The sequence below is a fragment of the Castanea sativa genome, chromosome 9 (genome assembly GCF_040712315.1).
Source record: "Castanea sativa cultivar Marrone di Chiusa Pesio chromosome 9, ASM4071231v1".
Classification (NCBI taxonomy): Eukaryota; Viridiplantae; Streptophyta; class Magnoliopsida; order Fagales; family Fagaceae; genus Castanea; species Castanea sativa.
Window position 1 is genome coordinate 37,641,443 of NC_134021.1, and position 26,477 is coordinate 37,667,919.

Consider the following 26,477-nt stretch of genomic DNA (forward strand, 5'->3'; position numbering starts at 1 on the left):
TATTGGAACCATACACCTTTCCTCTCACATTACCCTTACTAATGTGCATTGTGTACCTTTTTTCACCTTTAACCTTCTTTCTATCAGTGCCTTGACTAAAAGTCAACCCATGTGTCTTGTTTTTTTGTATAAATTTTGCTTTATACGGGACCTTACATGTTGGAGCACGATTGGAATGGGCCAAATGCATGATGATTTGTATCTGTTACGAGGTTCCAACTTGGATCAAGCTACTAATTCTCTTGCTGATTTCCTTTCCAAGCAGTCTTTCAAGTCTTTTTCTGCTGCTTATTCATCTAATCTTTCCACCAATTTGTTTTCCCTTTGGCATTCAAGGCTCGGACATCCCTCTGACATGAAGGTTCAGTCCTTAAGCCATGTGTTTCCTTTCCTTAAGAATTGTTGTAATAAGACTTGTATTGTTTGTCCTTTGGCAAAACAGAAAAGGATTCCATTTCCTTTCAATAATAATAAATGTTCTAATCCTTTTGATCTTGTTCATATGGATGTTTGGGGACCCTTTTCTGTTTTAGCTTCTGATGGTTACAAATACTTCCTTACCATTGTTGATGATGCTTCTAGAACATTTATTATTATTGAAAGGAAATGGAATCCTTTTCTGTTTTAACTTCTGATGGTTACAAATACTTCCTTACCATTGTTGATGATGCTTCTAGAGCCACTTGGATTTTCTTATTAAAAGCTAAATATGATGTTAGACCACTGATTGTTCTTTTTATAACATGATCCTCACTCAATTTGGCACCAAAATTAAAGCTATTAGATTTGACAATGCCTTAGAATTTAGCATTCCAGATTTTTATAATTCCAATGGAATTATTCATCAATTAAGTTGTGTTTATACTCCACAACAAAATTCAGTTGTGGAGAGGAAACACCAACATATTTTTGCTACTGCTAGGGAATTGTAACTTCAATCTAATGTTCCTTTGTCATTTTGGGGTGATTGTGTTCTCATTGCAGCCTACTTAATTAATAGGCTTCCTTCTCCAATTCTTGGTCATAAAACACCTTTTGAGGTTTTGTTCAACAAGCCACCTTCCTATAATCATCTTAGAACCTTTGGTTGCTTATGTTTTGCTATTAATCTTACTCCACATAAGCATAAGTTTACCCCTAGAGCTAGAAAATGTGTTTTCCTAGGCGACCATTTTAATATCAAAGGATATAAGCTTCTAGATCTTGATTCTCATACTATTTTCCTTTCTAGGGATGTTGTTTTTCATGAATCTACTTTTCATTTCTCTTCTCCTCTTTCTCAGTCTCTTGACCTCATTCCTTTGCCTGTTTTCTCTTCTAGTACTACTCCAGTTCTGTCTTTTCTGACTTTACTTCTTCCACTCCTTCCCATTCTTCCTTGCCTATCTCTGTTGACACCATTGTCCAAATTCATCATGATTTTGATGAGGACATTCAAGATTTTCCTAATGCATTTGTTCAGTCTGGTCAGCCAACTGTTGTTGACACATCTAATCAACCACCTGTTTTTTTTAGGAGGTCTACTAGACCTACCAAACCTCCCTCTTATCTTGCATCTTACCATTGTAATTAGATTTCATCTGCTCCCATTCCAGTTTCCTCCATTTCAGGTAAAGGTACCTCACACCCCCTTCCTTTTTATATCTCTTATGCTAACCTTTCCCTTTCCTATAAGTCCTTTTGTTGTGCTATTTCATCCATTCCAAAACCCATTTTTTATCACCAAGCAGTAGGTAATCCCAAGTGGTAGGATGCTATGGATGCTGAATTAATGCATTGGAAGCTAACAATACATGGACCATCACTTCATTGCCATCTGGTAAGAAACCTATTGGATGTAAGTGGGTGTATAGAGTCAAATACAAGTTAGATGGTTAAGTGGAGAGGTATAAAGCCAGACTTGTTGCTAAGGGCTTTACCTAAAAGGAAGGACTTGATTACATTGATTATTTCTCACCCGTTGCTAAAATGGTCTCTCTGAAGTGTGTGCTTGCTGTTACCGCTGTGAAAGGCTGGTTTCTCAGCCAACTTGATGTGAATAATGCATTTCTCCATGGAGACTTGCATGGGGAGGTGTATATGTCCTTTCCACCAGGTTTTCACAGCAAGGGGGAGCCATGCAGTAAGGGGGAGTAGTCACAACTGGTATGTAAGCTTAACAAATCTCTATATGGTCTTAAACAAGCATCTAGAATGTGGTTCTCCACGTTTTTCACTGCCTTGATTGAGTTTGGTTTTGTTTAGTCTAAGGCAGACTACTCCTTATTCACTAGATAACAAGGTGAATCATTCATTGTGTTGTTAGTGTATGTTGATGATGTATTAATTGCAAGTAATGATCATAAAGGTGTTGAGGATTTTAAGGCTTTGTTAGATCAGAAGTTCAAGTTGAAGGATTTGGGAGAGTTAAGGTACTTTCTTGGTTTGGAAGTTGCTAGAACATATAAGGGCATTTCCTTGTGCCAAAGGAAATATGCTTTTGAGATATTAGAAGACGCTGGTTTGCTAGGATGTAAGCCTCCTAAGGTTCCTATGGATCAGACTTTGAAGCTTAGTAAATTTGATGGTGAGTTGCTCAATGATCCAAGTCAATACAAGAGGCTGGTAGGAAGACTCTTGTATTTAACCATTACCAGGCCTGATATTACCTTTGCAGTCCACAAACTCAGTCAGTTCATGGCAAGGCCACGAAAACCTCATTATGCAGCTGCTCTCAAAGTCTTACACTATCTCAAGAATGAACTAGGAAGAGGTGTTTTCTTTTCTGCTAGCTCAGAACTTCATGTGAAAGGCTTTAGTGATGCAGATTGGGCTTCCTGTCTAGACACAAGAAGATCTGTAATAGGCTACTGCATCTTTCTTGGAGATTCCTTAATTTCTTGGAAATCAAAGAAGCAAGCTACTGTGTCAAGATCTTCAGCTGAGGCAGAGTACATGGCAATGGCTGTGTCCACTTGTGAGATTGTATGGATTCTCTATTTGCTAAAGGATTTAAAAGTTAAGCATGATAATGAAGCACTTTTATTCTGTGATAGTCAATTTGCTTTGCATATAGGATCCAATCCAGTTTTTCATGAAAAAAAAAAGCATATAGAGATTGATTGTCACATTGTGAGGGATAAAGTGTTGGCCAAAGTAATAAAATTGAATCATGTAAGAACACATTGCCAATTAGCAGACTTATTGACCAAAGCTTTAAGTTTTAAGCAATTTTCTGAATTGGTTTCCAAGATGGGACTGATTAACATTTACTCTCCCTCAGTCCATCTTGATGGGGAGTGTCAAAGGCGTAATGTGGAAACTAGCTCTACAGTAGGTGCATCAGCTGCTGCACTAGTGCAGCTCAAGCTGCAACACAGTGCAGCATGTAGTGCAACAGGGCAGCACCAGTGTGCATCAGATCAAGCAAGACACTCTGATGATATCACAACAAGTGTCAAAGCAACATATATGAAGATTGAAGAGTTGGATGATTGTTTGGTAGCTGGATCCAGTAGTTCGCAGTTGAAGAAAATCAAGAAGTGTACAGGTACATCTAAACGACAAAATACACATGTAGTATAGTTAGTATTGGTTTTGTAATGGTTTGTAAGCTACTTGTAGTTTTGTATATAACTAATAGATATGTTAGTGGCTCACGTGTGCTTGTTAGTTAAGTTTGTTAGTTGTGTTCACATGTGCAAAGTTTTGGTAAGTTAGTTACAAACTCTGTTTTGAGTCTTTGAGTATATATATGTACAGATCACTTCATTCAATAACAAATTCTTCATTTCAATCACAAATTTAGTTTTTCATAAGTCCAATAGTGTTTTTGCACCTGGACATGAGTTGCAGTTGCACCTGGACATGAGTTGTAGTGAAACGAAGGGACCATGTTTTCAGTTTGACATAAGTTGGTGGAGATCAAGTATGGTTTTGAGTTTTTTGAGGTGGGTTATTAGTTTGTTTGGCTTTGGGTCTTTGATTCTGTCCTCAAAGCAAGTTCTAGGGAGATTATTGGCTTTTTGATCCTCTTTTGAGTGAATGGGCCAAATGAGCATTTTTGTGGGTCTGTGAAAGGATGAGAAGAATGCATGGACTGCAATATTTTGAGTTTGAGTCTACATAATACCCTCATGATATTTGATTAAGAGAGAAATAGAAAAAGAAAAGAGAGTTCGTTTCTTTGTGTTGAAATGAAGGTGCGACCAAGGCTTAATGCTTGATGAGACTGAAAGAGGGAAAAGAGATGGAGATGAGTTAGGGGTTAGGGATGTTGGTTGTGAGGTGTCTCAATTTAATTTAGGTTTTTATTTTTAATGGTTTTAGTGGTATAATTGGTAGATAATGTGGCATGAAAAATAATTTTTCTTATGACAGATCAACTTTTTCCATTTAAAGGAGAACGGTGAGACTAAATTGAAATATGATGTATAATAGAGACTAATTTTGTAGTTTAAACAAAAATAGTTTTTAGAATGGCTAAATATTTTTAATTAGTAAATGACTACTCTTTATAAAATGATATTTTAAATTGCAGCTAAATTATGACTGTCACTTTTTATATATATAAAAAAATTCTATACTTCTTAACATTTTTTTTTTCATTTTAATGTGATCTAAATTGTTTACTGAAACTTCAGTCTAATTATTATTTTTTTCTTAAAAAAGAAAACAAAACTATTATTGTTTTTTGAGAGAAAAAAAACTATTTTAAGCCGAAGTTTTCAAAAAAAAAAAAAAGTTTTACCAGCCCAATTTCATTTCTGTTAGCATTATTAATCGATTTGTTGAGTACATGACTTAAATATCTTATCAACATGTTTCTCAAAAAAAAAAAAAATTGTTATCAACATTTAAATTTTTTTGCATACCAGTTTTACGGTTCCAACCCACCTTTAACACTTTTCTTTTTCCCTTTTGTAAAGCATTCACCACTATATACTATATAGGCTCAATTCAAGATTTTTTTTTTGCCTTAAATTTGTAATAATTTCGTTAGTGGTCATGTTTCGAAAACAATCCGGAAAAATAGCATTTCAAGTCTCTTACACTCGAGTTCACTGTAACAACTCAAGCCTTAAAGACTCGAGTTCTATGTGCTGGCAAAGTTGAGGTGGATTTAAAATACACATGGAACTCGAGTTTTAGACACTCAAGTTCCATTATTCATAATATCTCGGCATTGGAGCAAAAACCCAAACCCACGGATTCATAATATCTTGGCATCAGAGCAAAAACCCAAACCCAAAAATCACGATCTCAGCACCAAAGTGGCTCCCTTACCTTGGGTTTGTTGATCTCAGCACTGGGGCAGCTTGGCTTTGATGTTTCTCTTTGGTATTGTTGCTTGGTCTTGTTGTTTTCTGGGTTGAGTTTGGGGTTTTGAGAGTTAGAGAGATTGATTAAATGAGAGACTTTGTAGTGGTGGTGTTGGAGAAGGAGAGCCATGGAGATTTGGCCATGGTGGTCTGAAGAGAACAAGAAGAATGAAGGGGAAAAAGAGAAGAGGAAGAAATGGAACTCAAGTGTCTAAAACTCGAGTTCCACATGGATTTTAAATCCACCCTAACTCTGCCAGCACATAGAACTCTAGTATTTTAGGCTTGAGTTGCTACAGTGAACTCGAGTCTAAGAGACTCGAGATGCTACTTTTCTGGGTTATTTTGGAAACGTGACCACTAACGAAATTGTGTGGCAAAATCATGCTAATATGCGAATATCCCCCTCAATTCAACTGTAATCCTAAACTCCAAGTTAGTTATCTCTTTAAACCTTTTATTCCTTTACCAGGTTTATCGGTCTTTTGCTTTTTTATTTATTTTCTCTGTTCCCAAAAATCAGCTTAACAAAATGATAGTTAAAAAATGTATATAGCCCTATTGCAGAAAGTGCATCTGGACTTCGCTGACATACCCTTGAGATAGATGTTCAAGGAAAGTAAGGATTCCTCATTCCTGTTAATAAATAAACCATCAATTATTCGTTGTTGAAATGGCTAAGCAAGAATTAGATGCCTGATAATAGATAGATCATCACGTAAGGCATTTACACTCTATATAATAACATCCACTTGCTCGTTCTCTATCACCCTTTCGATTTTCTTCTTCAATTAAGAATAAAATTCTTCTGCGAATTATTGGCTACAATCTCTCTACTGCAGACTGCGAAATTCGTCTGTGTTGCACTTCTTTGCTTTAGATCGCAGGCAGAGGTAAGTCCCAGAAACTTTTCCTTTCTTTTGGTGTTTCTTCAACATCTTTCCTCCCCAAGTTACTTCTACATTTTTCTATGGTAATGCTTCTTTGATTTGCACATTGGCTTCAGTTATTTTCGCTTGTTTTGTTTTTGTTTTTCAGTTATTGGTTGTCCACTTATAGTTTCTACATCTCATGTGGACATTCACCAAAAGAACATTGAATAGAAAACATGGAAAAATATAAAAACATCAAAAGCTATAAAAAAAAGAAAGAACAAGAAGGTTGCGAATGTGAGTGCAAGCATAGACCTATTCTGAATATTTGAGTTTTTTTTTTTTTGTTGATAACATGATGCATACATACGACACAGTTTTTTTTGTAGATTAGTATATAGTATAAATTAGTTTGTGGCAAAGCAGGTTGATACAATTTACACAATTAGTAAAAATATCAATTTCATGTTGACCTCCTTAATCCGTAATCGTAGCTAAGGATAATCATTGTTGGAAAAGAATACAATTTGGAAGAGTTCGACTATGTTGGGTTAAAAAATATTCATAACTAAGGATAAAAATGATACTTGCAATCATATGTGAATCGTACGTATCATGAATTGATTTTTGGTTTTTCCGTATTATGTATTGTAAGATACACAAAAACTTAATAAAATTTATACAAAAAATTATAGATATACATATATAAAAGAGCAAGACTTAGGTATAGTATTTAGTTGTAGTTCTTTAGGTTCCCTTTTTAGGATTCTGCTGTGTGAATTTTTTCTCGTGGGATGAAAGTGTTTTTTTTAGTTAAATAGTCACATGGCTGAATCTTAAAAGGGGAACCTAAGAAACAACACCTAAGGCACTGTATCTAAATTTTATCCTATATAAAAGGTATATTCATTATAAATTCATAACACATTCAACTAATGACTAATTTAATATCTACAAAGCTAACTAAATAAATCAAATTAACACGAGTTTATAATTTACATATTCAAATAGATTAAACTCATAATATGGTAATACATGACAAATAACCCAAAATAATAATTTTTTGTCATCATATTCATTATCTTGTCTCATCAACTCCATCTAAGTTAGTGTTATAATCATGTTCATCATTTTGCAAATTTATTAATTCATTGAAAATTACTTTATTATCATCAACATTTAGTATCTTTTCTTATTCTTTTATTTTAATAATTTTTCTTAAAATATTTCATCATGTCATTATAGCTTCTTAGATTTTAACAATAATGACAAAAATAAAAATAAATATATTGTCAATTAATACCTTATTCATAGTATAGAAAATAAATTTGCAAATATAAAAGTGAAGTGTAATGTCTAGTCCAAATTTTGTAAAAGAAAGATAGAAAAAAAACTTATGGATATGTTTTTTTTATTGGGCTAGATTAAGTAACATAATAATTTTATGTTAAAAACAAGTCTAATAACTTGGTTTAAAGCACATGTCTATATATCGTGTGATACATATGATTTTATGGGATAATACGATTCATATAATATGCATCACTACATCATACGATTCATAAGTACTTATGATACGAAACTTTTTGTACATGATAAGTAACGTAGCGTATCATATGATATTGACAAATATGCTTGCAATGGATTTTTTTTTTCCAACTAATTATTGTCCTACATTATTGGCAGAAAAAATCATATAGGAAAAACTATTTTGAAGAATTATACATTCAGCCATTAAGAGAAATTATGTAACACAGGGTTGGAAGAAAAACTTTAGGTGTTGGAATAAGATCTTATTCTTTCTCAAAAAAAAGAAAAAGATGAGAATAAGATCAAACCCTTTTTATAGAAGTTAAAATATGAAGGTTGAAGATTTATTAGTTTGCTGACATGGTCCTCCAAGTGCACTGAAGAATTTCTCCCAATGTAGGGGCTGGTAATAAATTACACCAGAAAAATTAACAAAGATAAAAGAAAAAAGAAAAAGAAAAAAAAAGCCAGGACTTAGAATTAGGGGAGGTGGCTCTACTACTTGCTGTGTGCGGCAGCTCTAGCTTTTGACTCTTCTAATGAACCACTAAGAATCTTTGTTTAAAACTTTTTAAAGGGTCATGTTGTTTGTTTTGAGTAAAATAGGTTGATTGGACTCAATTTGTTTTAGTTTTATTATTGGTAATTTTTGTTGTTGGGCTAATTTTTTTGAGCTTGTATATTTTATTTTAGATTTAATCTATTAATTTTTTATGGACTTGAAATGGTGGAAAATGCTAAAACTACAAATTTTACGAATTACTAATGTGGTGAGTGGTTATTGGTAAGTAAAAAGTAATGCAAGTGATCAAACCAATAAAAATTTGCTACCTCGATAATTTGAAAAAATGTTATTGTAGAAAAGTTTGTGGTTATAGTATTACTCTTAAAAGAATTGATGATATTGTTAAGAGAGGGCAAAATGTAATTTTATTAAACAAAATTGCTAAAATTAGTACAACTTCGTCCGTGTATGTGTGTGTATATATATATTCACATCTCTGGAATTTTTTTTTAAAATCTTTGTATACCTGTTGTTTAAGTTATGAGATTTGCCTTGAAATATTCTTTCAAATCTATTGTCTATTTGTTTCTTTCCAATTTGTGTTTTCTACTTGTTTGCTTTTAACTTCCTACATTGTTGCTGCTTGTTACAATCTATGATACATGGATACACTGTTTTTGCTCACATATCCGTATCTGATATGTATCATACTTGTATCATACCAGATACCTCTAAGCTACATACCCATTTTTTTTTTTTGGGGGTGCCAATACATCTAGGATACACTTGTAATACGACTTGGATACCGTTATAACCTAACCCCAAAAGTGAGAGATAGCCCAAACTTGTAAAATTTTTTATTTATATGTTTTATATATTGGGTTCAATGTTGAACACTTATCTAGTTATCTTTTATTTACTTTTTTTTTTTTTAATCTTTGTTTGTATTCTAAACATCATTTAATGGATATTAATTCATTTGATTATCTATTATTGCTTTAAGATTGATATATGATTAAGAATAAAAAAAAAGTTTAACAATATATACAAAATATAAATAAAACATATTTAACAAGTAATTAATACATTAATCCCCAACATATTGTACCTTAAGGGTTTCAAGAAATGTTGTATCCTCCTACCCGTATCACACCCATCAGCCATACCCGTATCTTTACCATGCATCTTAGGTTAATTACAATGCATTGCCTTTACTCTTTTTTTTTTTTGGTGGTGTGTGAGATAGAGAGTGGACCACTTTACTTGATCCAACCCCTTCTCTACACGTATCACCATATGATTATTACTTTTTAAAAAAAAAAAATTTAAAATTCAAGTAAAATGTGTGGCTGCCTTAAATTAGTGAGATTCAATGTTTATTTCCTTTTTCATTTTTTTAAAATAACTAGTCACAGACTTGTGCGATGCGAGAAAAAAATATGAAACACAATGCAATAAAAAAAGTTATCTCTTATTTTATAGTGTGAAAACTATTAGACCAAGTTGTAACCATATATACTTTGTTAATTACCATACAAATACATGTGAATCAACTCTTATAGGTATATTTTTCTCCTAAACATAGATCAACATTTCGTTCTTTCTCATAATCAATAAATCATATATCATAAAGTGAAAATATAAAATAAAATAAAATTCAAAAAACAATTTTCATCATATGAACATTTGAATAAATCCCGCAATATATAACTATTCAAATTCATAAACCATATGCTTACTTAGATTATATAGTAAAATAAGACCAACCTATCCATCATAACATTGCAGTATCGTCTAGATATAATTATATAAAAGTCATGTTTTGTTGATCTTGTCTATTAATCCAAAAGTAACATCTATATAACTAATAAGATCTTTAGAGAGTAACATATGATGGAGAATTCTTACTTTGAATAACGGATTATAGATATATAAATCTTAACACAGACGTCTATTAGAAGATAGAATCTATAACTTTAATACAAAAATTTGGCAAAATGATTATATAGTATACTACCTTCAGCTTAGTGATATCAAGATAATTTTTTATAAGGAGTGTATACATTCAACCAAGAGGAATTAATCAAAGAACTTTTAATAACTATCAACGATATTAGTTTGCTCTTTGTTTTTCAAGGTTTCTCTTCAGAATGAAGGTGACATTGACAAATTTAAACTATGACAATTATAGAGTAGTTATACAAAACTTTTATTGAAAACTTTGTACAAATAAATTCATTTTCCTGTTCCATATGTTGTACTTACTTATGGAATTTAAAAGTTCACTCTCTATTAAGGCTTGCATTACAAATACCAATGACTTCATCATAAAAATCAACCCTATTGAGAAGTTTATGTGGTGTAATGCTAAATTTGTCAAAAGTGGGGGCACCTTAGGCATTGTTTTTGTTGTTATCACAACATAAGCTTAATCTGGTTCTATGTAACAGAATTTGTGCAATTTCAAAATCACAAAGAGACTAAAAGGGGGGGAAAAAAAACAAAAGATTAATTAAAAAATGTTATATGAATTAAGCATTGCATATATGAAAGAGTTAAGCAAATAATGGGACATAAAACATTATTCAAACTAACACAAACACTAACTTTTCTATTTTTTTCATAGGTAGATAGTGGTGGAGGGGGGATGGTGGGGTTTGAACCACAAATATGGGACACCACAAAGAATTTATTTACCTCTAGGCTATCATTTGCACCCCTAAAAATTAACCTAGAAGGCTAGACAAAAGAATAATTGGAATTTTAAAAAAGAATTAATCACAAGTTCCTCAAGTATCTATACAGAAGAACATTAATATCATAGTGATGTTCTAGAGTAAATTATATTTTGCCTTATTCTTTTGTCTAGCCTTGCATATATGAAAGAGTTAAGCAAATAATGGGACATAAAACATTATTCAAACTAACACAAACACTAACTTTTCTATTTTTTTCATAGGTAGATAGTGGTGGAGGGGGGATGGTGGGGTTTGAACCACAAATATGGGACACCACAAAGAATTTATTTACCTCTAGGCTATCATTTGCACCCCTAAAAATTAACCTAGAAGCTAGACAAAAGAATAATTGGAATTTTAAAAAAGAATTAATCACAAGTTCCTCAAGTATCTATACAGAAGAACATTAATATCATAGTGATGTTCTAGAGTAAATTATATTTTGCCTTATTCTTTTGTCTAGCCTTGCATATATGAAAGAGTTAAGCAAATAATGGGACATAAAACATTATTCAAACTAACACAAACACTAACTTTTCTATTTTTTTCATAGGTAGATGGTGGTGGAGGGGGGATGGTGGGGTTTGAACCACAAATATGGGACACCACAAAGAATTTATTTACCTCTAGGCTATCATTTGCACCCCTAAAAATTAACCTAGAAGGCTAGACAAAAGAATAATTGGAATTTTAAAAAAGAATTAATCACAAGTTCCTCAAGTATCTATACAGAAGAACATTAATATCATAGTGATGTTCTAGAGTAAATTATATTTTGCCTTATTCTTTTTTTGATATTTTGCTTAAAAGATGATCAACTAAGCAAAGTAAAAACTTATCAAAAAAACTCAAATAAACTAAAATTGTGTTGCCAATTCTAAGTCAATTAAGAGTAACAAAAGTCAATATCATTAAAAAATTTGGGAAGGAAAACAACAAAATCACTTTACATAGACTAAATGTAAGAATACCAAAAAGAAAGGGGAAAAAAAGTTCATTTCTATTTGTGCGTTTTGTTCACCTCAATGGTCATCCTATTGTTGACTTAACTTTGAAAATCTCTGACAAAAACAATCGATGTCTTCTCAAAATGGTGAAAACTAAAGCTTGATTGAAAAATATGGAGAACAAATAGTGTTGAACTAATTTTGTTGTTGTAAATGATGAGGTGATCGTATCTAGAATGTACATTGATAGATATATTGTAAAGCTTAAATAAAAAATGATTGATGTTTGAGTGAGAGAGAAATACGTTTGTGAAAAACTGAAAATTTGGAAGAGTAAACATTGTAACTGTAGATAAACGAAGAGACACAAAACTCATCTTTGGGCTGTAGATTTTGCTTGAAACTTTAATTGTATCTACTAAAAAGATAATAAACTATTCAATTTTAATAATTACTTGAAATTAGAAAGAAGAAAATGAAAAGTTGACATCAATTTGGGTGGCTGAATAGTCAAACATTTGTATCTGAATAGTCAAACATTTTGCATTGTCAAATGCATTTTATAGAAATTTAAGATTCTTTTAACAAATTCCAAATAATTAGATGAAAAGGTAAGTATATTTTTGAAAAGAAATTAACATGAGCAGTTTCCAAAAATAATCATTTGGTTCTTATTTACTTACAATTATTATGAATTGTAAAGAAAATTATCAAATTTCAACAATTATTGAGAAATTAACTGTTGAAATTTGCCATATGTCAATCCACATATGACACATAGCACCTTAGCACCTTATCATCCAAACATAGTTCACTTACAAAGGACAATGACTAACATAGGACAATGTTAAAGGTGAAAATTCAATTAATAAGACTATATATTGCATAGAAATTATTACCAACCATAATCACACAAAAGAATGTAACAAAAAAAGAAACGTAGAGGTGAAAAATATATATTATCAAATTTATAGAAATTTGTATGAATCAAAGCAATGATTATTACACATTTATAGAGCTGGAATATGTCCCAACTCCACCACATTCTAAGTCCTCAAACAACAAACAAAGTCTATTGAACACGTTTACTTCAATTTCACTTCTTAAAAGAAAAAAAAAAAAATCCTAATATCATTTTCTATACAAGTTACGTATCAAATGTTTCTCAAAAAAAAAAAAAAAAAAAAAAAGAGTTATGTATAAAACTTTTGAGTTCTAAAAAAATCTAACAATTTATAAATTGATTATCACTATGTGAATGTTAAAAGAATCAAGTCAATTTAATGTTACAAAAATATCTCCCACAAAATATATTGATATTTTTTCATTCCAAACAACTATAAAAACAATTTAATCTTTATTAGGCATGGGAACCATGAATTTAGTTACTTGGAGACACATTGTAAGAAAAAATTCCAAAAGGAATTATTTTAATCCAAGTAACCCATAATTACAATCCCATTACATAAAATAATTCCAAACCCTAATAGATTACCTTATGAATAAAATATGATCAGAATTATGAGAATCCATTAACACAAAGAGACCAAACAATCAAAATAACAATCTAGATATTTTTTATTTGGTGATTGTAATAAAATATTGAATTGTGAGAATAGACTAAGAAAGAGAGAGAATAGAAGCTTACTAAGTAGAGCTTCAAATTCATTAAGATATGAGTCTTTAGAGGGAGAAAATTCTGCCATTGAAGAAATGCCAAGTGACTATATTTGGCTTTCATAGGCAAAATATGCCAAGCAGATAAGTTTTATGATGAAAAAAATTGACATTTATATTTTATTCACAATAATTTTTGTATAAAGTAGTTCAAACTTTTATGCCTTCCTAGAAAGATTGGAACTCCAAGCTACTCTAAAAGTCACTTTTATTCTCCTTCAATATCCCTTAAAAATTAAAAAAAAAAAAAACAAACAAAAAATGATGACAACATAATTGAGTTTTTGTTTAGTATGAAATCTATTTGTTGTAAGGGCCAACCTTAAGGGCAGAAAATAAAAAGGCATCAAAAGATTGTATGTATGTATGTGTATATATATATATATATATATATATATATATATATATATATATATATATATATAAGTTAGATAGATAAATACAAACATGATAGGCATAAGAAAACTGTAATGAGAGAGAGAGATACCTTGAAAATAATAAAGGCACGCATTTTTACAGACCAAAACTCGTATATGTAAAGAAAATAAGTCAAAATACATAGCCAAGAGAAGAGTTCATGAATATTGCTAAACACATTGATAGGGGTGCCAGTGCCAATGGTTGGTAAAAAAAACAATTTGTATTTGTGACTAAATGAAAAAACACAGAATTATTATTATTATTGTTTTAAAAAAAAAGAGTTACATTGATTGGTTGGCTACCTTCTAGAAATATAACATCATGCACATTGTGAGCAAATTAGCATTTAGTCTTAACGTTAAACAAAAAATACTAACCATTCAAAAAGTCATCAAAAGTTGCGATACAAATATAGTGATAATTCAACATTGTGAAACACACCTAAACAAAAATCAAGAGTGATATGTAAAAGAAATCGAGAACCCAAAATTTCAATAAAGAATCGATAAATTCCTCTGGGATTGTAAGCAATAATCAATAGTGGAATTGAATTCTTGATAGTTTGCATACCTTTGTCTTGCATATTCATTGGGCATTGGCTAAGTACAGAAATTTGGGGGGGGGGGGGGGGGAATAAAGTGGAGAGAACTTACATGCAGAATATATAAGATTTGGATTAGCTATTGAAAGTGGAGGGGTGATTTGGATAGAAGACTCTTAACTCTGTATTTACGTTACAAGAAACCGTTTTGCTTCCAAATTCCAATTTTGGATGGAAGGATGTAAATAGTCGTAACTAAAGATAATAACTCATGTTGTATGGATAACAATTGAGATGATTTAGTATATGTAGTAGATTAGTAGCAGATGAATAGTCATCTTTTTTTTTTTTTTGAGAAGGAGATGAATAGTCATCTTAATAGAGTGCATCAACATGTTTGCCCATGATCTATATTTAATTTTTTTAATAAAAAAAAGAGAGAAATCATAAAGTAAAAAAGGATTTTTTTTAAAAAAAAGTATAAGGTGGCTCAACTAGAGCGTAGTAACATTAAATGTTACGCTTAAGTTTTTAGTAATATATAGAATATAGATATAGATAAGAAAACCAATTGTTTAGTTGATACATGTATATAATATACCATTGTCCGTTTGTTAACAAAAGAAAAAGTTTTGTGAAAAAGAAAGTATTGAATAAATATAATTAAATACTACTAAATAAATTTATAATCAAAATTTGATTTAAATAAAATATAATTTCATTATAATTTTCTAGTATTTGGTTTTTTATTAGTGTTATTTCTTTTAGTTGCACTATTTTATTATATTGTTTAATCCAATATTCTAATTTGTTGCCTGATGAAATAAATATGTTTTATTATTTTTATTTATGCAATTCAGGATCAAGTAGAGTTAAAATATATAAAAATGTTAGATTCTTTTTCAAATGCATGTATAAACAAAAATTTAATGTGTGATTTTATATCTAAAAAAGCGAGAAGAATAGATTTTAAGTAAAAAAAATATTTTTTTTTTAAAAATATTTTAAAATATAAAAAGCCTCTTTTTAATCTTCCTCTTAAGCCCCAAGATCTATAGAGCCACCCCTGATAATATGGGAACATAAATTATTTTCAACCCTATGCAATGATAGATGGCTTAGGGTAATTCAGCTTAGATTTCATTAAAAAAAAAAAAGAAGAAGTAAAAAAGTAAAAACTCCCAAAACACAGAGTAGGGAGGGTCCATATTAGGGTAGCCTCCCAGTTACACTCAAACTAGAAGTTTACAAAGAAAGAAACCACTACAACAAAACAAAACGAGCCAAACCAGCACAACAGTGCAACAATACACCAACAACAACATCTTCCCATCTTTACTCAAACTAAGGGATACTAGGAGACTAAGCAATAAATTGGTGCATAAGCACACTGACTGCACAGTAGCACTGACTGTCTAGATTAATCCCCCAATTACAGCAAATGGTAGTTTTTAATACAGATTTCTCAAATTTTGTTTCAAACCCCAGCCTGGCTTTGACATCCTTAATGATGTTTCTCATAATCTGCTCCAGTCTAAATTCTACCTTCATGGACTATAGCATTCCTTTGAAGCCAAATGTGGTATATAGTCCTCATCTGGTCTTCATCTTCTATTACTCCATGTATAGAAACACCACACAGCAGCATGATCTCACACTCAAGGTCGCCTAAACATGAATTAAATTTACTTTCATAACAAGTTACAACCAAAACACCATGCTATTCACGGACACTCTTTATCACATTGAAATCTCCAGCCAAAATCCATGGAAAACCCTTCACTTGACTGCAAAACTGATCCAACTTATCCCACAAAATTGATCCCTCAATGCCCTCAGTAGCCCCATAAATAAAGGAAGAGTGGCAGTTTTATCCTTGAAAAATATTTTGCAGTGAATAGCTTGAGAAATTACTTGACAAATTTGAACAGAAAAAATGTCCTCTACCTAGATTTTACCTAGGTCATGTTGAGAGACAGAATAACATAATTTCCATCCAGGTAAAATGGAATTCATAATCTCTAGTTTTCTCCTCCCTTACTCTTGTTTCAACCAAGCACACTAGGTTAAGATCCATTTCCCTTGCTTTCTTTTCGACTTCTGCTTCAAGGGGCAATTCAAACCCCTGATATTCCAAATTAACCACTTCATGAGCAATTGATGAGAAAGGAAGGAGACAAAGCCCTCCTAACTGATGGCTTACTAGTATCACAGCCAACTTTCTTAAATTACTTCTTAAACAGTAAGGGTGGAGAAGCTCTTTTTGGTGGGGAAGTTACGACTCCTCCTACTGCCAGCCTTGCTACTTTTTAGTTTGGCAGAATTAAATACAACAAATCTATTACTTGGAAGAAGAGGATTTGGAGTTAACTTAGGACTAGAAGCATTCACCTGGGCTTTCTTTCACCTAAATTAATCAGTCTTCACTTCATCTGCAACCTTCTTGGCCTTCATAGGCACCCATCTTCTGAGTCATCCTTCTTGGCCTTCATAGGCACCAATCTTCTGAGTCATCCTTCTTGGATCAACTGTTTCAATATTTCCACAGTTGGCAGCAGAATGTCCAAAGAAATTACATTTTTGGCATTTCACAGGGATCCATGGATATTCAATCCCAACAAGAAATGGATTTCCATCACCCATTCCTACTTCAATCCCACCCGGAAATTCAGCCTTTAGATCAACCTCAACAAAGACCCTAGCAAACCCAACTTTTCTAATGCTCTTTTCTTAATCATAATCTGTTTGTGAAGGTTATAATCTGCACCCAGCTTTTCTAATAGTAATTCTAAATGCTCATAGCACCAACTTACTCATCACAAGTTTTGAATTAGTCTTGATCAAAGCACATTCCCCAAAAAAAAAAAAAATAGTGATAATTGCAGAGCCAAAACTATCTAATCAGTAGGTCCACTTAAGTGAGATCATCACTATGAACTCAGTTTTGAATAACTGCATGTTAAAAAATTATCTTTATTTACAGAGAATCCAAACGAACAAAGAAGAGAAATGGAAATTGCTAGTCTAATTCTAGAAATCTTTGGAAAATTCTTGGTGGCACCCCTTAGAAAACAGTTTTGGCTTCTGATTCACCACAAAAGCAACTTGGAGAATCTCAAAGAAAAATATCGGATGCTGTGTGCTGAGAGGGCTGAGGTGCAATTAAAGGTTGACAGAGCCAGATGGAATGGAGAGGTAATCTCACCTTTGGTTGAGTTGTGGGTACAAGATGCGGATAAGATCATTGAAGGTCTGCCGAGATTCATAGAAGAAGCAAATGGGATAGCCGAGAATGGGTGGTGTCCAAATCTGAAGTCCCGTTATTCCATGAGTAGGAAAGCAAAGAAGATGACCCAGGCCATTGTTAAGCTTCCACAGAAGGAATTTGATAGTGTATCCCATTCTGCAGCTCCACAGGGATTAGAATCATCATCCATAGAAGGTTTTGAGGGTTTTCAATCAAGAATAAAATTGACAATAAGAGTTTTAGAGGCTCTAAGGGATGACAAGATCAACATGATTGCAATATGCGGTATGGGGGGGATAGGAAAAACAACAATGGCCAAAGAGGTAGCGAAAAGAGCAAAAGATAAGTTATTTGATGAAGTTGTAATGGCAGTGGTGTCCCAGAATCAAGACTTGAGAAAGATTCAAGGTCAAATTGCAGAGATGCTAGGTTTGAAACTTGTTGAAGAGAATTTACTTGTAAGAAAAGAAAGATTAAAAAAAAGATTAATGGATAACAAGAGAATCCTTGTGATATTGGATGATGTTTGGGATGTACTTGATCTAGAGGCAGTAGGAATTCCTTATGGAGGACAGCACAATAGATGCAAAATCTTGTTGACATCACGAAGTGAAGAAGCCTGCATTCAAATGAAAACTCAGTTGATTTATCCCATCAAAGTCTTAACTGAAGAAGAAGCATGGAGTCATTTGAGAGATAAGGCAGGTAATTGTATTGATACTCCCAATCTACGTCCAATAGCAAAGGAGGTTGCGAAAGAATGTGGAGGTCTACCTGTTTCTATAACAACTGTTGGAAAAGCCCTAGAAAACAAAAGCAAGGTAGAGTGGAAAGCTGCTCTTCAGCAGCTTAAAAAGTCTACCCCGAAAAATATTTCTGGTCTAGATTCAAAGGTCTATTCCAGCATGGAGCTCAGCTACAATTGGTTAAGAAGTGATGAAGCTAAGTCATGCTTTTTGCTATGCTGTTTATTTCCAGAAGATCATGATATTCCCATTGAATATTTGGTCAGATATGGTGTGGGACGAAGGTTGTTTGAAAGGATTGATAATGTGGCAGAAGCGAGAAATAAAGTTCATGCAATCGTTGAAGATCTTAAAAGATCGTTTCCACTGTTGGATAGTGAGAAGGGAGAATGTGTCAAAATGCATGATGTTGTAAGGGATTTTGCCATATCAAAGGCAGATGAACTTGGTTTTCTGGTAGAAAGTGATAATAAAATGGAAGAATGGCCAGAGAAAGATAAATATTACCATTATAAAGCAATTTCCCTAATGTCGCGAGAAATGAAAAATCATCCTGAAGACATAGAGTGTCCGAAACTTGAGCTTCTGCAGCTATCATGTAGCAAACTTACTACACAGATGTTCCCAGCCAGTCTTTTTAAAGGGATGAAGGAACTGAAGGTATTGTCTATGCAAGGTATGTCCTTTCTGTCACTACCACAATCAATCCAGGTTCTTGAGAACCTTCGGACACTGCATTTGGATTATTGTAAGTTCGAAGATGTATCTGCAATTGGAGCACTTAAGAAACTAGAAATGCTTAGCTTTTTTGGTTCTAGAATCAGGGAGTTGCCGAGAGAAACCAAAAACCTAAGTCATTTAAAGTTGCTAGATCTGTCAAAATGCTTTGATCTTCAACGAATTCCACCTGGTCTCCTATCGAGTTTATCTCGACTAGAAGAGTTGTATATGGGAGAAGTCCTTATGGAATGGGAACCTACTGAAGGCAACAGAGAGGGAAAGGGATCCAATGCAAGCCTTGCTGAACTAATGTCTTTCTCCCATCATTTAATGGCTTTAGAAATTTGTATACCAAACCCCAAGTCATTCCCAAAAGACTTTCTCTTCAAAAATCAAATGCCAAGATTTCATATTTTTACTGGTAATCTGATAAGTGGTGGGTTTTATAGGCCCCCACTTACTGATCAATTCAAATATCAGTCACATGATTATTTGTTTGAAAACAGTTTGGTACTTTGGGGAGTTGACATGCTTGAGATTCCAGAGAGTTCGATGCTTCATCAACTCTTACAGAAATCTGAAATTTTAGAATTGCGGGAAGTAAAAAATTTAAAAAATATTCTGTATGAGTTAGACCAAAAGGGTTTTCAATGCTTGAATGTTCTAAGAGTTCGTCATAGTAAGGATGTAGAATATGTAATTGATACCACATCAAATCAGACTCCACAATCTGCGTTCCCTATCCTGGAGTCACTGGAACTGTCTCATTTGGTTGAATTAAAAGAAATATGTCATGGGCTATCAAAACGCAGCAGTTTAAAAAATGTCAGATCAGACTCACAGCTTGCTTTTTTTGGCAACCTCAAATCTCTTTGGCTATCAAAATGCAGCCGTTTGAAAAATGTCTTTTCATTGTCCATAGCGAGAGGTTTGGTTAAACTCCAAAAGTTAGAAATAGAACAGTGTGATTACATGGAAGAAATTTTCCTCAAGGAAGGAGAAGAAGATGAAATGGCATTTGATAGGATCAAGTTTCCACAATTAACATCAATACGCATATCCTGTCTACCAAAACTCATTGGTTTTTGTACAGCTGGGGATCCTGCAGTTAACATTTCTCATAAATTGTTGCCATCCAAGACAATCCTGTGGTTATTGAATTTGGAAAATCTAAAATTAAATGAGGCTGATTCACTAAGAGTGATATTTGATCTTAAAGGAGTCGACCATGACTACCGAAGAATGGCAGTACTTGCCCAATTGAAAACTTTAGGCTTATGGAGTTTATCTAAGTTGACAGAAGTGTGGAACAGTGTTCCACGAGGTGTTCAGGGTTTTCAAAACCTAACATCTATTATAGTAAATAGATGTCACTGTCTAAGTTACTTATTCCCATCTTCTGTTGCAAAACTACTTGTGGAACTTCAAAGCATTACGGTGGATAAGTGTGTTGCAATTGAAAACATTGCTCAAAGAGATGGAGAGGAAGAGGAAGCAGATATCACTGTGTTCCATAAAGTTACTTCCTTCGACTTAATAGGACTGCCAAGTCTAGTGAGTCTTTCTACTGGAGCTTATTCTTTTGCATGGTTATCCATGAAGAAGATCGATATGAAAAGTTGTCCCAAATTGAAAACATTTGGTTCAGAAATTTGGAGCCCAAGAAAGCAGAAGAAAACCAATGGGGATCGAAGCACCACCAAAAAATCCCAAGGAAGCTCCTCAGTGAACAAAGAGGTATGTATCTGACTAAATAATAGTAATTTCTTTCCCTTAACATTAAAAGTTCTAGATTTAAGCACATATCCCAATGGTGCAATGCTGTTCTATTTGTTCATCTGCTCTATTCTTCATGTACCTAATATTGATTGCTTTTCTTAATTTTTCTATTCTTTATGCACCTAAAATTGATTGCTTTTTATTTGTGTATCCACTCTGTTTATACCATCCGTAGATGGATATATTCCTGCTTTGCTGTCAAGCCCATGGCTCCAAATAATTTTGATAGATCTAAAAGAAATGATTATTTTGATTATAATACTTCTTTTAACAGTTCTTCTTTATTTGTAGCGTACTTTGACTAAGCTGAAGGATCCAAGAGCTAGTGATATCGACAATCCCTCAAAGATACAGTCACTTTTTCCATCACATATAATTGGGTGCTTAAAGAGTCTAGAATCAATTGTATTAGAGGATTGTCAGTTGCTGGAAGTTATATTTCAACTTGAAGAACTAAATTTTGAGGAAAGTGAAGTAGCATCAGTTCTTGATCAGTTAAGAGAATTGAATCTATATAATTTACCAAAACTGATGCACATATGGAAGAAGGGTCCAGAAAGGATCGAAAAAGGTTTTGGAAACTTGAGATTGTTAGTAGTATGGGGATGTAACAGTCTGTCATATTTGTTCTCACCATCCATAGCAAAATTGCTTGTGATGTTAGAGGAAATACAAGTTACTAAATGTAAAAAAATTGAAGAAATCCTTATAAGAGCTATAGAAGAAGAAAAAAAAGAAAAAAATTTGTTCCACAAAGTGAACTCAATCTTGCTCAGGGACTTACCAAATCTGAAGTGTTTTTGCAATGAAGCCAATGCTTTTGAGTGGCCATCCCTAAAGAAAATGATTGTAATTAGATGTCCCAATTTAAGGATGTTTGTTCCGTCCAATCTAGAGACACCTGAGCTGGAAGGAGTATATGAAGACATTGAATTCAGAACAAGTCAGTGGAAGGGAGACCTTAATGCCACCATAGAGCACATATTCAAAGGAAAGGTATGGCACATTCTCACTGCAATTATCTCACTAATGGAAGAATTTAACACTTGTGTGTAACCATAGAAGTATATAATATGCCAATATTTCTGTTTAATTAATTAGCAGAAATTACACAACAGTTTAATTAAAATGAAAAAGGAAAGAAAGGAAAAACACAATTTTCGAATACCAAAAAAATGTTTTGAAAAACAGTAATTTCTTCACTTACGACCAATTATAGCATCACCAATAGTAAGCACATAGTTACTTTCATTTTTCTAGTTGCAAATATTATGATTACTTAAATCACATAAATACTTCTATTCATACAGGGAAAACAGGTAGATCAAGAGACGTAGCAACAAGTGTAAACCGAAACCACTAAATCTGAGAAGGATATGTGATGCTGGGCAAGGCATACAGGAGGTGAGCGTGTTACCTTTTTTTATATATCAATTTAGTATATTTGGTCAGAATCCAAAAATGCATAAAAATGAAAAACGCATACAATTTTTTTTTTTTTTTTTTTTTTTCATATATATATTTTTGAAAGACGCAGATCATTAAATAGAAAATCATGTAGTGTCCGGTACACTTTTTTCCTCTCAAGAAAGAAGATGCTAATTAGAACTACAACCTGTATTATGGGGGCTGAATAATAAAGAGGTTATATTAGATATATTATTCAATTGCTTCTGTACAACTTAGCCCCAAAAAAGCTATGAAGCACGGGTGCGGGTGCGGGTGCGGGTACGGGTACGGGTGCGGGTGCGGGTACGGGTACGGGTGCGGGACTCGGCAATTTTTGAAAAAGGTGGGTGCGGGTGCGGCAGGACTCAGCAATTAAAAAATTATTAAAAATATTTTTATTTATATTTTCTATATATTTTTACTATTAAAATATTCTTAAAAAACATATTACTAATTTACTATGCCTTGATTCACAAAACAAAGAAAGAAAAAAAGCAAGAAACACAAAACACAACACAAAACCAAAAAGAAAACACAAAAGAAGCAACAAATATTCAAAATAAAATTAAGGAAGGATAGATTTAGGGTTTTTGGATCTCATTTAGAGCCAATTTCGGCTGTTGCAACATGATTTTCGGCCTGTTTCGGGCATGTTTCGGCCGTTTCGGTCGCCGGCCGATACGGCCGAAACAGCCGAAACAGATCGATTCTGGCCGAATTGGCCCGAATCTGCTCGAATCGGCGCCGCGTCGGCGTGATTCAAGCCGCGTCGGCGCGAGTCGGCTGGAAAAAAAACGAAAACACGTGGCCGACGCGGCTTGACGAGGCACCGACGCGCGAGCAGCGGTGTCCCTCGCACGTTGCCGCGTCGCGCCGCGTCGGACGTGGGTGCGGCACCTCCGGTGCCGCGTCCGTGCTTCCTAGAAAAAAAGTTGCTATAGAGTTGCCAATTAAACAATTTTTTTTTTCCCTTGCAAGAGAATGTGGTAATACATATATTACCTCAACAGTACATTGATTTCACTCATAAAACTGCAATCAATCAGGTCCTTTTGTTAATCCAAGCATGCTGGGAACATTATTAATTGACCGTGCATGGCATTCAGGTACTTGTCTGTGTTTTTCTACGCTTAATCAATCATTTCATTTTGTGAAAACTATCTAATTAGTACGTCCACTTTAACGAAATCATCACTTCTAACTCGGTTTTATAAAACTGGAAGTTTATAATAAACTTAATCTTTCCTTGCAGAGAATTGGAAAGAAGAAAGGAAAGAAATGGATAGTGTTATTTCAATTGTATCAAAAATTGGAGAATACTTGGTGGTGCCAATTAGACAACAGCTTGGTTGTAGGAATTCCTTACGGAGGCCCAATTATATACATGTGGAATTGATGGAAACCACAAAATGTCTCCAAGATATTGAATATACATTTTCTTGTTAATGAGGAATACTCATCTCTGCATTTTCATTTTCTCTATTTGGCTTTAACTTTTTCTTTATCATACTTCACTTTTTATTCTTTGACATTTATTATCACTAGTCGCAGACTCACGTGATGTGTGAAAATAAACAACTATTTTGTAACATGATATAATGTATGATTTATTCTTTAAAGTTAGTGAAGCTTTTATTTCTAAAATTATTATCATCTCGTCATCTTTACAAATATATCATTTTATTATTTTGAGTTTTTTTTTTTGAAAAACTTAGATGCATTTGATTAATATTATTCCATTATTGTTTTTGAGATAAAAGATAGAAATATATATTTTTTTTTCAAGTGATCTATATTATTCAAACTTTTGTATAGTGTGTTATGTATGGTTCTTTTTTTTACAACTAAAATTTTTAAGTTCCAAATTCACATTCTCTTAAGAAGATTATCATGATAATCAAACCTTATCACCAATTTATTATTGATATTACTTAAATAATTTATATAGAGACAATCAAATATATAATCATTTTACTTCTAAAATAACTAAAAATTAACTCAAACAAAAACTATAAGAGGGATAGAGGGTACATGTGATAAATAACTCAAAAAACACACCACCAAAGTATATTATCTAAAAGTAGAGACAAAAAAAAAAAAAAATCATCATCTAAAATAGAGTTGCAAGAAAGAATTAATATAAGAGAGAGAGAGAGAGAGAGAGAGAGAGAGAGAGAGAGAGAGAGAACCATCACCTTTTTTGGAAAAGAAAATGAGACAAATAACAAAATTATATAAAAGAAGATGAGTAGAAGAATATTCAAAAGAAAATGTATAGTTGTAAATACCAAATTATCTAAGTCATGCTATATAATAGAATAACATTAAATCATTCTGTAATTTCATAGGATAATATGTAACAAACAAACAAAAAAATTTAAAAGATAAAAAAATTTAAATATAACCAAATCATATCAACCTTAAGTAGAATTAAACATAAAAATTCATCAATTTGAAGAATTAAACATCCACAAAATCATATCAACCTTAAAAAAATTTAAATATAACCAAATCATATCAACCTTAAGTAGAATTAAACATAAAAATTCATCAATTTGAAGAATTAAACATCCACAAAAAAAGAATATATATATATATAGAGAGAGAGAGAGAGAGAGAGAGAGTATTCACCTTTTTTGTGTGAGCAAAATATGGATTGAATAGAAGAGAAAATAACAAAATTTTATAGTAAAAAAAATGGGGAAAAGAAGAGCCAAAATAAAAGGAAGATGAAGAAATGGAGAAATTGTAAGGTTAAGATATAGAGTAGTAGAGAGATAAAAAGGAAAAAGTAAGTAAATGTTTTTTTATATATATATATATATATTTTTTTACAAGATAGAATTCTACTCTAGCCTAATTTAAGTATATATGTGTGTGAAACTCCTTCTCAGAGCTTTGAACCTTGGCTCTTACCCCCCACACCTCACACCCCACAAGTATTTATACTTATGGAGTGACCATCGTACCAAGGGTGTGCGGTGGTAAAAGTAAGTAAATGTTAGAGAAGGTAGAATTGTAAAGTGGCAAATTAATGAGGAAAAAAATAATTAAAAAGGAGATAAAATATTGAAATTAGGTTAATGATGTGACACTGATATGGCTCAACAAGAGCGCAACAACATCAAACACTATGCTTCAGTTTTTAGATATATATAGAATATAGACATAGATGCCTGTGTGTATTTTTTTATGGGTATCTATTACTATTACCTTGTAAGTTTTAATTACACAAATGTCAGATTGAACACAGTAAAGGCTACATATGCTCAATTTGTCAATGACTCAACCAACTAGGAGGCTTTTCTTATTTTTTTTATCTAGTAAATTTCGCCTTTTAACCCCAAGCAATAGGATGGTTTCTGTTACCCTCTCTAATCTTCAAAATTTAGTAATCATCTTCTAAAGTTACACTCTAGATTGCAAATAGCTTCATAATATTCAAAAATTGACATATATGATGTTTTAAATATGTGGTTGTTGAGAGAAATGTACACATTTTAGTTAGGATAAAGTTTGGCTATAACTCCATTACATATCTTATTATTTGATATGAATTTCAAAAAATCCACCATTAGAATATATTTTCTTCTTATATTCTTCATATTTGCAAAATTTCTAGATGATCAAAGATCAATAGACATGTTACCTCAAATGTTTATATTTATAGTTTTTGTAGTATAAAATCATATGTAAATAAATAAGTTTATGGATCAAATAGTAAATAACATCCGATTAACACGAAATTTGACATTCATGTTAAGAAAATAAAGAACATGTAATCTAACGATTAGATTTTCAAAATATGTAGTCATGTTATTATTATTATTATTTTTTTAGAGTTTTGAGTATTGACAACAACTAAGTTTGTATCTAAATTTTGTCATTTTATTCAAGTTAATACATTTTAAATTATTACAAGTCACGTAATACTAAGTGTTAGAAAAGGATTAATTGTTCAAATTTCCCTTCCTCCATTGTACAATTGATATATAAAAGAAAAATG

General features: G+C 32.4%; 1 protein-coding gene across 1 annotated transcript; it reads left to right on the forward strand.

Moving 5' to 3' along the window:
* The first annotated feature begins 175 nt into the window (after positions 1 to 175).
* On the forward strand, positions 176 to 20,992 carry LOC142609161 (uncharacterized). The gene is made up of 4 exons (XM_075780778.1): positions 176 to 361; positions 1,322 to 1,466; positions 2,306 to 3,529; positions 17,514 to 20,992. The coding sequence occupies exons 1-4, from the start codon at positions 176 to 178 to the stop codon at positions 20,990 to 20,992; spliced, it is 5,034 nt and encodes a 1,677-aa protein (XP_075636893.1).
* The last annotated feature ends 5,485 nt before the right edge of the window (positions 20,993 to 26,477 follow it).

Excerpts from the sequence above, each read along its gene's own strand:
- LOC142609161 (XM_075780778.1), top strand. The coding sequence starts at position 176 with ATGGGCCAAATGCATGATGATTTGTATCTGTTACGAGGTTCCAACTTG. Across the intron at positions 362-1,321 it reads GACATCCCTCTGACATGAAG|TACTACTCCAGTTCTGTCTT; the intron begins GTTCAGTCCTTA and ends TTTCTCTTCTAG. Across the intron at positions 1,467-2,305 it reads TAATGCATTTGTTCAGTCTG|TGTATGTTGATGATGTATTA; the intron begins GTCAGCCAACTG and ends TTGTGTTGTTAG.